At 42.6% G+C, this 14,436-nt stretch overlaps 1 protein-coding gene across 1 annotated transcript in view; it reads right to left on the reverse strand.

Annotated features, from left to right (window-relative positions):
- The window catches only part of atp7a (ATPase copper transporting alpha), a 132,027-nt gene continuing 117,591 nt past the window's right edge, over positions 1–14,436 (reverse strand). Inside the window, exon 23 of the mRNA XM_060915283.1 lies at positions 1–7,197. Coding sequence (XP_060771266.1) covers positions 6,924–7,197 — 274 coding nt within the window. The 3' untranslated portion in view covers positions 1–6,923. The remainder of the gene's footprint in view (positions 7,198–14,436) is intronic.

The raw sequence follows: 14,436 nt of genomic DNA on the forward strand, positions 1-14,436 counted from the left end.
AACTGGTGACTCTAAATTGACCGTAGGTGTGAATGTGAGTGTGAATGGTTGTCTGTGTCTATGTGTCAGCCCTGTGATGACCTGGTGACTTGTCCAGGGTGTACCCCGTCTTTCGCCCGTAGTCAGCTGGGATAGGCTCCAGCTTGCCTGCGACCCTGTAGAACAGGATAAAGCGGCTAGAGATAATGAGATGAGATCTTTTTACGTACAGAAATGCCATTCACTGGAAAAGAAAAGGCGTTTTGTGTGTTTGAGTACGCGCGAACAAGACTGCGCAGCGTGAATTTATGACAGAATTCTCGAAAAATGCACCAACTGCGATGCAGATTTGGACATGGCACAAAAAGTTCGAAGAGGAAGGCTGTCTGTGTGTGCAGGGCAAAAGGATCTGGACGACCACCAGTATTGGAAGAGACGGTCGAATGAGCGGGTTCGCGAATATTGAAAATTTGTGACATCGGTCATGGAATCCACGCACCTTTGAATTTCTTGTTCAAATTTTGAGGAATAAATCTTACATTGCTCAACATTAAAGGAGAACTGAAGTCATTTTAAAACTTGCTTTATTTCTTAATTAACGTGTTATTCAATGACGTTTTCGATAACCTTATATCGTGACTCGTATTGGCAACTAATCGCAATTAAATATTAGACTTATCGGCCTATTCGGTTTTTAGCCGTGTTGAATTTAGTTCGTTTGGTCCACGGCAGGCGTCGCTTATCCGCGCGATCTTCACGAGACTTGTGCGAGACTTCGAAACGTGAAGCGTCAGCCAGGTGTCGGCGCCGCCATTTTGAAAACTGTTTTCCAAACGAAGTATTGCACAAAAACGAGTTTAAATGACGATTACTGCCTACTTTTTTCAAACTTCCCTGATTGCTATCAAAACAAACAAAACTTCCGGCTTGATCACGTCAGCATTTGAAAGAGGGCGCGCGCGTCTTTTGGCGATGTCGGCAGATGTCGGTCGCTTTGATTTGCGCTGTACGTTTTACTTCCGTCCTACGATGTCTCGCACAGGTCTCAACGAATCTCGTTTACAGCCGTCGCTTTGACATATGGACTGATATATTACAGAGCGTATTTCAAACACTCATAACTTGCTCTAGCAGTGACAAAATAGCGATCAAAAATGCATTCCGATATTTAATAAAATGAGATAAATAGAATTTTGATGATAAAAAAAATTTGCCTTCAGTTCTCCTTTAAGCTTGTTCAGGTTTCATATGCCTGGACTATGTAGTTTCTGGGATATTTACATCTCAAATAATATCAAATTTGTTGAAACACCCTGTATATAATGACATGAGTGTGTCAGGTCAGAGTTTGCCTGCTATTGGTAACGTAATCGGGTGAACCTGCTTCATGGTTGAGTAACCCGTGACTAAACCTACCTCATGGTTACCCTATGAGGCTTGCCTATGTGAGGAGGGTAAGACTGGGCATCCTGGCAGAACCGAATACACAATCTGTCTCAAGGTCTGTGGTGGCATCACCCAAGAGCAGGGATAAATAAACCTATTTATGTTCGCAGCAAACAAAACACCAGCGTGTCCTTGCCCGCTGGACCATATTTCTGGTTGCCAAAAGCGAGTTGCACTTTAAACTTGACTTGCATGCAGCTCTATGAAACGGTTCCGAATGTGCAATGGGAAGAGGGATCAGAGAAGACCACATCTGAGATTCAAAGAGGAACATGAAGAGGAAAGCTATCGATACAGCTAGACAGCAGCAGTTCCAGGCAAATGACAAAGTCTCCTGGAAGGCTTTGAGATCACAAGTTAGAATGAAACCAACTAAAGAACAGTCATCATCGATTTGACAGACTGCAAATACTGATGATGATGATACATAATGATAAAGCTGCCTTTTTTTTTTTAAATCAATCAAAACACCGACCATCATGTTGGCACAGATGCTGGATAAAGTTACAACTTTTCCACTGTGTGATTAAAAAAACAAGTTAATTTCATTCATTTCCCTCAGCCCATGACCAATAGTTTAAGGTTTTTAGGACTGTGGTTTGCGGTCACGTTAATATGTAATTTGAAAACGAGAAGCATCCTTCAACACAATACATGAATAGCAGCTCAAAAACAATTTACTTTTTATCCATCTCTCTGTATAGGAACGTTTCATATAATTAATAATAAAATTGTGAAAATGGTCTCACCAATTAACATTAGCACATATACAACTGGGTAGCATCTTATATAACGCACTGTATCAGTGTTTGATAGATATATATATACACACTACCGTTCAAAAGTTTGGGGTCACCCAGACAATTTTGTGTTTTCCATGAAAAGTCACGCTTTTATTTACCACCATAAGTTGTAAAACGAATAGAAAATATAGTCGAGACATTTTTCGGGCCATTTTGAGCATTTAATCGACCCCACAAATGTGATGCTCCAGAAACTCAGGTGGGGTTTACATTAGACCGTATCAGCGGATCATCAGATTAACGTTTTTAAAACGATTTGCGTGCACACAGCAACGCCAATACACGGATACGCTCGGCTCCGCAGGCATCCTGCGCTCCAAATCACTCCGCCCTGAACAGCGAGTGCCCTCTGGAGGGTGCGCACTCCGGCCCTGCGCAGCTCACAGAGCGCGCGAGTGAAGCACACGAGCAGTGATTCGGGACTGAGCCGCTGTGTGTGTGATCCCAGCGCACATCACTTACTACTTGCAAGTGGAAAGATGGCAAGCCTAAAGACAATCATAACTACACAATGGGCAGTATTTGCATCAGTATTTGCAGTATTTTCATACTTTTATACTCTTTAATGAAAGGTGATACAAGGCGGAAGTCCACGCCGTTTTTCAGCAGTCGTGTCACATGACCAACGCCAGCGAATCAGGAAGGTGGATGTCACAGTGACGTTGTCCAATGACGACGCCAGCTAGAGCTCAGCACAGCGTATCCGCGTATTCTCAATGTTTACACAGCACCGGACCAGACACGATCTGGATTGAATACGTGGACCCTGACGGATTCCTGTTTCCCGGCGTTTCCAGGCGTTTTAATGTAAACGGACAGTGCATCCGGGAAGAAAACGAGACAGATACGGTCTAATGTAAACTTGGCCTCAATCTGCTCAAAGGAAGGTCAGTTTTATAGCTTCTCTAAAGAGCTCAACTGTTTTCAGCTGTGCTAACATGATTGTACAAGGGTTTTCTAATCATCCATTAGCCTTCTGAGGCAATGAGCAAACACATTGTACCATTAGAACACTGGAGTGAGAGTTGCTGGAAATGGGCCTCTATACACCTATGGAGATATTGCACCAAAAACCACACATTTGCAGCTAGAATAGTCATTTACCACATTAGCAATGTATAGAGTGGATTTCTGATTAGTTTAAAGTGATCTTCATTGAAAAGAACAGTGCTTTTCTTTCAAAAATAAGCACATTTCAAAGGGACCCCAAACTTTTGAACGGTAGTGTGCGCATGTATATATATAAATTTTTTTTTTTACACAATTACGTAAATCTCTTCCCCAATCTAGGAACTGTGCTAAATCAGCTGTCTGTCTTTCTCTTGATCAAGCAATTTCTTCAGAGGTGTGTCTTGTTTACTCCATTTTTTTTTTTTGTTATACCTCCCCACACACACACGCCTTACCACTGGACTGTCACTGCTTGCTTAATGCATCCACAGCAGAACCCTAAAGCAATTAGCTTTAATTAAACTGACAAAGTTTTGATTCCTAAGCAGCTTGCTTTCTCATGTGATCAGCGAATGATAAAGTACGACTCTGGTAGAAGTCAAATCTAAATCCTAAGACTTCAATTCAGGTTCTTTCAGGGCAGTTTCTCGACTTTCCCCATCCGTTGTTTTAACTAGGCTTAAAAGTAGACGGCCTTTTGATTTCATAAAATCAGTGAAATTTAGTTCCCGCTGAAATTTGGTCATTGCGATATATGTTTATTTCTGTAATGCCTCAAAAACAATTCTGTGGCTGGGAAGTTATTTAATTTGAGGGGATGAAAGCAAATAACATGAGAGATAGCGCAGTCGAGCAGACAGAGGAAGTCCGTGTGTGTGTGTGCGCATGCGCAGGTTTACCTTTGAGCGAGCACTGACAGTTCCATCATTCTGTCGCTAAACGAACAGCTGATCACACCGAGGTGCTCGCTGACCGCCGATATTTATTAGTTTGATATTTCCTGTGTTTCCCTTCCTTCGTATATAACATAACGTCTTTTCTTCTCGCTTTCTTTCCGTTACTGTAGTCGGTCTTTCACGTTTCATTCGCACACTCGCGTCCTCCATTTTTCTCTCCTGGTTCAAATTTGTGGCAGATCACAGAATCCAGGGACACATGTCTGCCCGGGGGCATTTTGAGTTATTGACAGATTCAGAAAGTACAGTTTCTAAGCTTTCCAATGATGCCTTCCATGTGGAGATCTGACAATATTTGAAGAATGTGTGGCCTTTTGAAAGTGTATACTTCTTAAAACAGAAAAGGGAGAAAAATCGCCCTCAAAGTTTTCCATCTCAGCTACTCTGGGTGCAGGGTGGCCACATAATGCTGCTCATTTGCATGACATTAAGGAAAGCCCCACCCCCTACGAGCTAGCACGATGCTACTTTCATGTAAACAAAGATCACCACGTCAATTTTCCTTCCATGCAAAGTATGCCCAGCACAATTATGAAGTACAAAAATAAGTCCTAAAGTATACTTTAACGTTTTGTGGTTGAAAAATTACTCACACCGTAAGAAAGAAAGATAGCACGATGATAACACAACTAACAACGCTAGTTTCATGTAAAGCCTCGGTCACAACCGGCCGTATGTGCTCCTACGGCCAGTCTACATGCAAAAAACGCAAGAAACGCACGAGAGCGCGCATGTGATGTGCTGATTTTCGAGCCGCAGACCGGCCGCAGAGGTTCTTTGTCATGTCAAACAAACTCTACAGGCGCTTACGTTTTTTTCAGGTTGCAAGACAAACTTACGGCCAACGTGCGTCTTTCTCCATGAACAACAACAACAAAAAAACCGCAGCGATTTGGGAAACGCCAAAAATCACACGACCAAAAAATCGTACGTCCGGTTGTGACCTAGGCTTAACCAAACCACAACACTCTCCGTTACATGCAAAAATAACCACACAGCCTTAGATTAATAAACTTACCCCATCAGAAAGAGAAACGGCGCCTTGCACACACCAATGCCTCCGATGGAATGTAGTCCTAGAACGGTCCGTGTATCATCCGATCATTCAAGTATTCCATTCAATCTGGAAAACGAGGTTGCGGTTTTTTTTGCTAGAAATGGTTATCTCCGATGTAAATACCGTGTGTCTGTTTGCTTCGCGGTGTTTCAGCTCCTCTGCGCTCTGTTTAGCTTGCTCATTCCATAGTGAAATTACACACCTGTATGCAGCTAAGTAGCCACGAGCTCAGCTCGTATCATACAGCTGATTCGCGAAAAAAAAAACCCAAAAGACTTAAATCATCACGTGAATGGCCCATATGGTAATTTACCCACACCCCCCAGCAGGCTACAGTCCTGACAAAAACGAGACAATTTGCAACAAAAAATGTATGCTTTTCCAACAAAACAATCTATTATGTGAAATACTGATTGCATTCTTCAAGATCTCAACTTGCACATGATGGAAAAAAACAAAAATCACAAATTTCGAAAAAAAAATGCTGCTTTTGCGATTATCTCGGATTCGTTTCAGCCGACATGCGTCCCTGGATTCGGTGAGGCGTCACATTTGTATCCCAACAATGCCTTGCGCGAACGGGGAAAGCCCACCACGTCATGCGTGATGTAGTATCTTGTATTGCGTCATGGTGAAGCAGGAAAAAATAATGGAGAATTTAGGGCCACGTGGTTCTAAATTCATTAATTGCTTTTTTTTTTTTTTTTTTAAATAATAATAAAATTGGAAGTCTATGATTCGAATTCAGTAGCTTTCGGTCCACTAAACAAAAATAATTGGGTGTCGGGGAAAATTGTTTTTATGACCTACACTTAAAATCTGAAAGGCAGGACAGCTTTAAGTAGTGTTTTGGGTTGACAATTCAGGTAATATTTGAAAAAGAATGCGTGGGAAAAACCTTACACACAAGAACCAATAAGTGACATCTGTATTTAATGATATAAAAGACGTGATGCTACAGATAATGAAGCCTACACTGTTTTTTTTTTTTTTTCCTTCCATGCTTACTGACAAATTTTCTCTACGTTTTTCATTTTTCTTTGTTCTTTCTTCAGAGGTAAGAGGTCAAACGCCTTCTTTGGAATGTGTTTTGTCTCATCATATCGATATTCTTCAAAATTAAAAACAAGCTCGAGTGCAGTACTTGTACGGAGTCAGGAACGGCTGAACAGCAGCAGTTTGAGTGTTGAGTATGTGAACACTGAGCACGGTAAAAGTAACTAATGTACATTTACTGATCAGAGAGTCAGTGGAAAATATTTGGATAAATAAAATTATATCTCTAACTTCCTTTGTTGCATTTCCTACATTATAAATGTATAAATAAGTGACATAAATATTTTAATTAACGTCTTAAAACTCGACACGCTTGCTGCAGGAATAAAATGTGGCGTGTCCAGATTTCTTTGGGTTATGCAGATTGTCAGTTTAAAAAACAAAACAAAAAACAAAAACCAGCCACATGATCATCTCAGTCAGAGTTCCTACTTTTTCCCTTACAATTTTGGCTCTAAGCTCTCTCTCTCTCTCACACACACACGGTGCTGCAGAGACATGGAGACTGGTGCAAGAACTTCCAGTGAGAAGTTACCACAGCGAGTGATGCAGCTTTAAGCAGAACTGATCTGGTGTGTGTGTGTGTGTGTGTGTGAGAGAGAGAGATCACGCTTTGGTTCCCCTTACACTCTACAGGCACTGAGGTGTGTTAGGGATGCTCCTGGTAACACCCCATCAGACGATGTCCTCGTCACAGTGAGCTCCGCCTACGAGCAGCGAGTGTTTGTCCGGCTCGCTCAAGGCCATGCTGTTGAGCGACTGCTTGTCTGAGCGCAGGGAGTTGATCGAGGCTCGGCTGTAGTTGACGATCCGGTCGAGTAAGCTGAGTCTGGGCGAGGGCCGACGCAGTTCGCCCATGCCGATGTGAACGCTGACGTCTGACAGGCTGCCCAGTTTACGCTGCCCGTGTAGCTGCTGCTCCAGTTTCTCAGCACTGGGTTTAGTGTAACTGTTAAGACAGGAGTGAGACGATGAGACGTTACTCATGATAGAAAACAACTTCATGCATGCTGTACTAACAGATGGTACATGCTCGGTGATACAAGAATGTTATTAGTTCATCACACACACCGGTCCCTGCTATCCACATACAGTGGTGCTTGAAAGTTTGTGAACCCTTTAGAATTTTCTATATTTCTGCATAAATATGACCTAAAACATCATCAGATTTTCACACAAGTCCTAAAAGTAGATAAAGAGAACCCAGTTAAACAAATGAGATAAAAATATTATACTTGCTCATTTATTTATTGAGGAAAATGATCCAATGTTACATATCTGTGAGTGGCAAAAGTATGTGAACCTTTGCTTTCAGTATCTGGTGTGACCCCCTTGTGCAGCAATAACTGCAGCTAAACGTTTGCGGTAACTGTTGATCAGTCCTGCACACCGGCTTGGAGGAATTTTAGCCCATTCCTCCGTACAGAACAGCTTCAGCTCTGGGATGTTGGTGGGTTTCCTCACATGAACTGCTCGCTTCAGGTCCTTCCACAACATTTTGGTCAGGACTTTGACTTGGCCATTCCAAAATATTAACTTTATTTCTTCTTTAACCATTCTTTGGTAGAATTACTTGTGTGCTGAGGGTCGTTGTCTTGCTGCATGACCCACCTTCTCTTGAGATTCAGTTCATGGACAGATGTCCTGACATTTTCCTTAAGAATTTGCTGGTATAATTCAGAATTCATTGTTCCATCAATGATGGCAAGCCGTCCTGGCCCAGATGCAGCAAAACGGGCCCAAACCATGATACTACCACCACCATGTTTCACAGATGGGATAAGGTTCTTATGCTGGAATGCAGCATTTTCCTTTCTCCAAACATAACGCTTCTCATTTAAACCAAAAAGTTCTATTTTGGTCTCATCCATCCACAAAACATCTTTCCAACAGCCTTCTGGCTTGTCCACGTGATCTTTAGCAAACTGCAGACAAGCAGTAGTGTTCTTTTTGGAGAGCAGTGGCTTTCTCCTTGCAACCCTGCCATGCACACCATTGTTGTTCCATGTTCTCTTGATGGTGGACTCATTAACATTCGCCAATGTGAGAGAGGCCTTCAGTTGCTTAGAAGTTACCCTGGGGCCCTTTGTGACCTCGCTGACTATTACTGTACACGCCTTGCTTTTGGAGTGATCTTTGTTGGTCGACCACTCCTGGGGAGGGTAACAATGGTCTTGAATTTCCTCCATTTGTACACAATCTGTCTGACTGTGGATTGGTGGAGTCCAAACTCTTTAGAGATGGTTTTATAACCTTTTCCAGCCTGATGAGCATCAACAACGCTTTTTCTGAGGTCCTCAGAAATCTCCTTTGTTCGTGTCATGATACACTTCCACAAACATGTGTTGTGAAGATCAGACTTTGATAGATCCCTATTCTTTAAATAAAACAGGGTGCCCACTCACACCTGATTGTCATCCCATTGATTGAAAACACCTGACTCTAATTTCACCTTCAAATTAACTGCTAATCCTAGAGGTTCACATACTTTTGCCACTCACAGATATGTAATATTGAATCATTTTCCTCAATAAATAAATGACCAAGTATAATATTTTTGTCTCATTTGTTTAACTGGGTTCTCTTTATCTACTTTTAGGACTTGTGTGAAAATCTGATGATTTTAGGTCATATCACGTGCTCTGACTGGCTACTCTACTACAAGGCTATCAGCTCGTATACCGTGAGGAGAGAAAAACAAAATGGCGGAGTGTGTTGCTGAACCAACCGAGGACGAAATAAAAACTCGACTTGAAAACAAAACCCCAAAAAATACAAAAAAAAAAAGCAAAATATAGAATGAAAAGTATTTGATAGTAAGAACTTTTTTTTTTTTTTTAAGTATTATCATCTTACCCGGGACGGAGTCCACCAGGGGTTGAGGTATCGTTTTCAGTCGGGTTTCTTTTTTTTTTTTTTTGTTAACGATGTTACGGGAAAACGGCTGGACCAATCTTCATGAAACTTTCAGGACAGATGGGCATTGGTCTCAAACAGAACCTCCAACATTTTGGGGTCATCTGGTCAAGGTTTTTGTGGCTACTGCTTCATATAGAGGCGGTAGCCACTATGTCATCGTGCTGCAAGAATGTAACAATCACACAGTATGGTGTGCTCTGATTGGCTGAGACCAGTACAGTGTGTTCTGATTGGCTGAGAGCAGCAGCGAATCAGAACCATGTTTATTGGCCAAGTACACTACCGTTCAAAAGTTTGGGGTCACTTTGAAATGTCCTTATTTTTGAAAGAAAAGCACTGTTCTTTTCAATGAAGCTCACTTTAAACTAATCAGAAATCCACTCTATACATTGCTAATGTGGTAAATGACTATTCTAGCTGCAAATGTCTGGTTTTTGGTGCAATATCTCCATAGGTGTATAGAGGCCCATTTCCAGCAACTCTCACTCCAGTGTTCTAATGGTACAATGTGTTTGCTCATTGCCTCAGAAGGCTAATGGATGATTAGAAAACCCTTGTACAATCATGTTAGCACAGCTGAAAACAGTTGAGCTCTTTAGAGAAGCTATAAAACTGACCTTCCTTTGAGCAGATTGAGTTTCTGGAGCATCACATTTGTGGGGTCGATTAAATGCTCAAAATGGCCAGAAAAATGTCTTGACTATATTTTCTATTCATTTTACAACTTATGGTGGGAAATAAAAGTGTGACTTTTCATGGAAAACACAAAATTGCCTGGGTGACCCCAAACTTTTGAACGGTAGTGTATGTTCACACACAAGATCAAAAATCAAGGTCACCAAAAAGGTCAAAATTGTTTTTTTGGCGAGATCTTTCTTCATATTCATCCTAAGTGCTACCGGGCGAGGTTTGTTTTGTCTGGCAACACTTAATAATAATAATAATAATAATAATAATAATAGCATTTTTCACAAATCATTACCGTCATTTCACTGATTTGTTTACATTCTTCTTTAAGCATGAAAATTGATTTTTTTTTTTTTACAGACTGGTTCAAAAGCTCAAAGTTGTTTGAAAATTACATCACTGAAAGTCCAAGGAAGAATTAAATAAATGTCTAAAGCTATTCTATACCTCGACAGCACTTTCTACAAAAAAACAACACTAAAGTCAATTCATGCAGCCGTCGATAGGTTAAGAAGTCCGTCTAAGTGGAAATGATTTTGTCGGACGTTTTGCGTAAAGTTTTTCTTTATCGAATTTGCAAAAAATAAAAACGCGCCGTTTCTCAAAATCCAGTGAAGGTGGATAGAATCAAACAGTTATTCCACTCAATCTCATTGTACACGGCTTATAGTAGACTCAGCACTACGCGCCTCGTCGGCTATCAGCTCACGTACGGCTCGATTTTGTGGAATAACTTAAATATTTGTATCTATGTTACTGTATTTGTGCTTCCTTTTGACTTCGTCATTTTGTGTCTTATATCTGTCACATGTCTTAGTGTTGGTTTTCACACTTTGTTTGTATTCTCCCTCTTTTACAGCATCTAATAACAGTAGCAAAATGCTACTAGTCCTACGAAGAGAGCGATGACGGGCCATTTTTAAATAGAGTTGTGATCAAAAAGTGTGGCATTCCAAAAGGGGGGAGGAAAAAAAAAGTATGCAGTTCTGAATTCAAAAATGGTTTTATTTCCCCCCCCCAAGGTTCAATAGAACAGAAGTTATAGCTGTTTGAAATTTTCAATTTTTGGAAATTTTGATTCCCCCCCACCCGTCAGCTTTATTTGGCCGCTTCCAGCAATATACATCCATCTCGAGAAAGTAAAGTAAAAGCACCTTCAGGAGCTATTCTTGTGCCCAAAACATCCATCAATTGCTCAGAGTTTAAAAATAAATAAAAAATACTGGAGCAAAAGGTTATTTATTTTGAAATTTCTCATCTCATTATCTCTAGCCGCTTTATCCTGTTCTACAGGGTCGCAGGCAAGCTGGAGCCTATCCCAGCTGACTACGGGCGAAAGGTGGGGTACACCCTGGACAAGTCGCCAGGTCATCACAGGGCTGACACATAGACACAGACAACCATTCACACTCACATTCACACCTACGGTCAATTTAGAGTCACCAGTTAACCTAACCTGCATGTCTTTGGACTGTGGGGGAAACCGGAGCACCCGGAGGAAACCCACGCGGACACGGGGAGAACATGCAAACTCCACACAGAAAGGCCCTCGCCGGCCACGGGGCTCAAACCCGGACCTTCTTGCTGTGAGGTGACAGCGCTAACCACTACACCTGTAGTGTTTAGCTGTATTCTCTTCTCTACAACTCGCCGAACTGCCATTCAAACGCTCTTTATTGCATGTGACAGCACAACAAGGCAAAAGGTGGCAGCACAGTTCCACACGTTACTTTTCAGAAGGTGGAGCTCAAAAGCGCCATGTATGACATGATTCTAATCAAATGTGACTTCTTCAAAACAATATGATTAACCTCCCTGAACGTTCTCTTTTTTCCTCTACCCTCCAGAATCCAATATTTTTATTGTTTTCTGTAGAAGGATGCACATCTATTGATCGTGACTAGAACTTCCGCTGACTCTGGCCGGCTTCCGGTTTGGCCGAAATTACCGCGAAAAGGCCCGCCGGGGTCATGATCGTTCCCGACCTCTGGTATCGATTTTGGTCTGCCAGTGTCGACCAACAGAAAGCGAGTTAGACTCTAACATCATAAGGGGTCATCGAATTTGGACCAAAATCCAACATGGCTGCATCCAGTGGCTTCACCGTCAACATTCAGATAAAAGAAAGATCGCCATGCCGAAAATAATCAGTATCGTGCAAATCTGAGTGCATGTTCTGAAAAATCAGGGTTTTTCCTATAAAATGTCCAACTCTTGTGAGGCTGAGCATACTTTTTATGTTGGTACGCAGTGATAAAAAAAATTTGCAATTTACTATGTAAACGGGTAGGCGCTTCCCATACAGCAAGCGCTGCTGACATTACTACTGAAGAGGGTGAATGGTGGCATTCCTCTCCGTTTCTATTATTTTTAACATTTGCTCTTACCACCTCCCAACAACCTTTGGGATTGTTGGGTGCTACAGTGCCTCACTATCAAACCTTGAGATATAAAAGTAGCATCATGAGACTGACGGTCCGTCCTGTCTTGGGGCTACTGGTTAGCATGCTAACTTCAGTAGATATCTTTGCAATGCCATACGCTGACGTCCGCAACACTTGACAACGTCAAAACTTATTTCTTCTCATTTTTCACATTAGTTTAAAACATTTTTTTTTTAAATCAAGTTCTTACAAATAGCACTGTTAAAGGGAAACTAATGCTACGGCAGACAAAAAGACATACTGTCCTTTATATAGCAGCCCTGCACTTCATATAGAAGCCACAATAGCTTAAAGTGTATGTAATGCCTCATTGTAATGCTTTAAAATGAGGATCTCTCATTAGTAACGACCAAAATGAATTAATAAAGCAGGGGGACAAATAATTATGTGTTATTTTAGCACAAAACTAGCGATAAATTGTGGCGTCCGGATCCCAGAAAAAGGCAGCCTTGCCTCTGATAACAATTTGAACCCCAGTTATCTGGGTCATTTCGGTTCATCTGACTCGGTGCTTGTTTACTCACCGAGATTGAAGGAATCTTACAAAAATAATGATATGAAAGCGCTGCATTGTGTTTGGAGTTCAAATCCATATACACCAGGACATTCGGGTCACGAATTTCTGAGAAATGACACTAATCTAAAGCAACAGCGGGTGAGGTTTGTGCAAACGAAGCGGGCAGATTTCGTGTCGCTGATTAATAATAAATCTGATTCATCAAGTGTTCATCGCCACCAGAACGACCACATGGGAATTACTGGCGCAAAAAGAAACCCTTTTATTTAATTAATGACATTTGATGTGACATTTGAACAGTTCATGGATTCCCCATTATCTCTCTCTCTCTCACTGACACAGTGCACCAGACACAGGATTATGAGCAACGTTTACACGCTCGTGACATCCGATCTCATCACATCTGATGCACTTTAACAGGAAAAAAACGTGCACACGCAATCATCGATTATGAACTGAAACGTGCTAAACGCTCTCAGATTGCAAGAATGTTTTTAGTTTTGTTCAGGAAAATATGATGAAAGGTAACCACCGCATTCTGCACATCTCTCTCTCTCTCCATCCACCCCTCCATCTATCTACCTATCCATCCACCCCTCCCATCTACCCATCCATCCATCCATCCACCCACCAAACCATCCATCCACCTATTTACCTATCCATCTACCAATCCATCTCCCCACCCATCCATCTCCCCAACCATCCATCCATCCCCCCATCCCTCCATCTCCCCAACCATCCCCACCCATCCATCTCCCCAACCATCCATCTCCCCACCCATCCATCCATCTTCCCCATCCCTCCATCTCCCCAACCATCCCCAACCATCCATCTCCCTCCATCTCCCCATCCATCCATCCATCTCCCCATGCATCCATCTCCCTCTATCTCCCCATCCATCCATCCATCTCCCCTTCCCTCCATCTCCCATCCCTCCATCTCCCCATCCCTCCATCTCCCCATGCATCCATCTCCCCAACCATCCCTCCATCTCCCCATGCATCCATCTCCCTCCATCTCCCCAACCATCCCTCCATCTCCCCAACCATCCCCATCCCTCCATCTCCCCATCCCTCCATCTCCCCATCTCCCCAACCATCCATCTCCCTCCATCTCCCCATCCATCCATCCATCTCCCCATGCATCCATCTCCCTCTATCTCCCCATCCATCCATCCATCCATCCATCCATCCATCCATCCATCCATCTCCCCTTCCCTCCATCTCCCATCCCTCCATCTCCCCATCCCCCCATGCATCCATCTCCCCATGCATCCCTCCATCTCCCCATGCATCCATCTCTCTCCATCTCCCCCTCCCTCCATCTCCTCAACCATCCCTCCATCTCCCCAACCATCCATCTCCCCATGCATCCATTTCCCTCCATCTCCCCAACCATCCCTCCATCTCCCCATGCATCCATTTCCCTCCATCTCCCCAACCATCCCTCCATCTCCCCATGCATCCATTTCCCTCCATCTCCCCAACCATCCCTCCATCTCCCCATGCATCCATTTCCCTCCATCTCCCCAACCATCCCTCCATCTCCCCATCCCTCCATCTCCCCAACCATCCCCATCCATCTCCCTCCATCTCCCCATCCATCCATCTCCCCATGCATC

This window comes from Neoarius graeffei, chromosome 2 (assembly GCF_027579695.1).
Source record: "Neoarius graeffei isolate fNeoGra1 chromosome 2, fNeoGra1.pri, whole genome shotgun sequence".
Classification (NCBI taxonomy): Eukaryota; Metazoa; Chordata; class Actinopteri; order Siluriformes; family Ariidae; genus Neoarius; species Neoarius graeffei.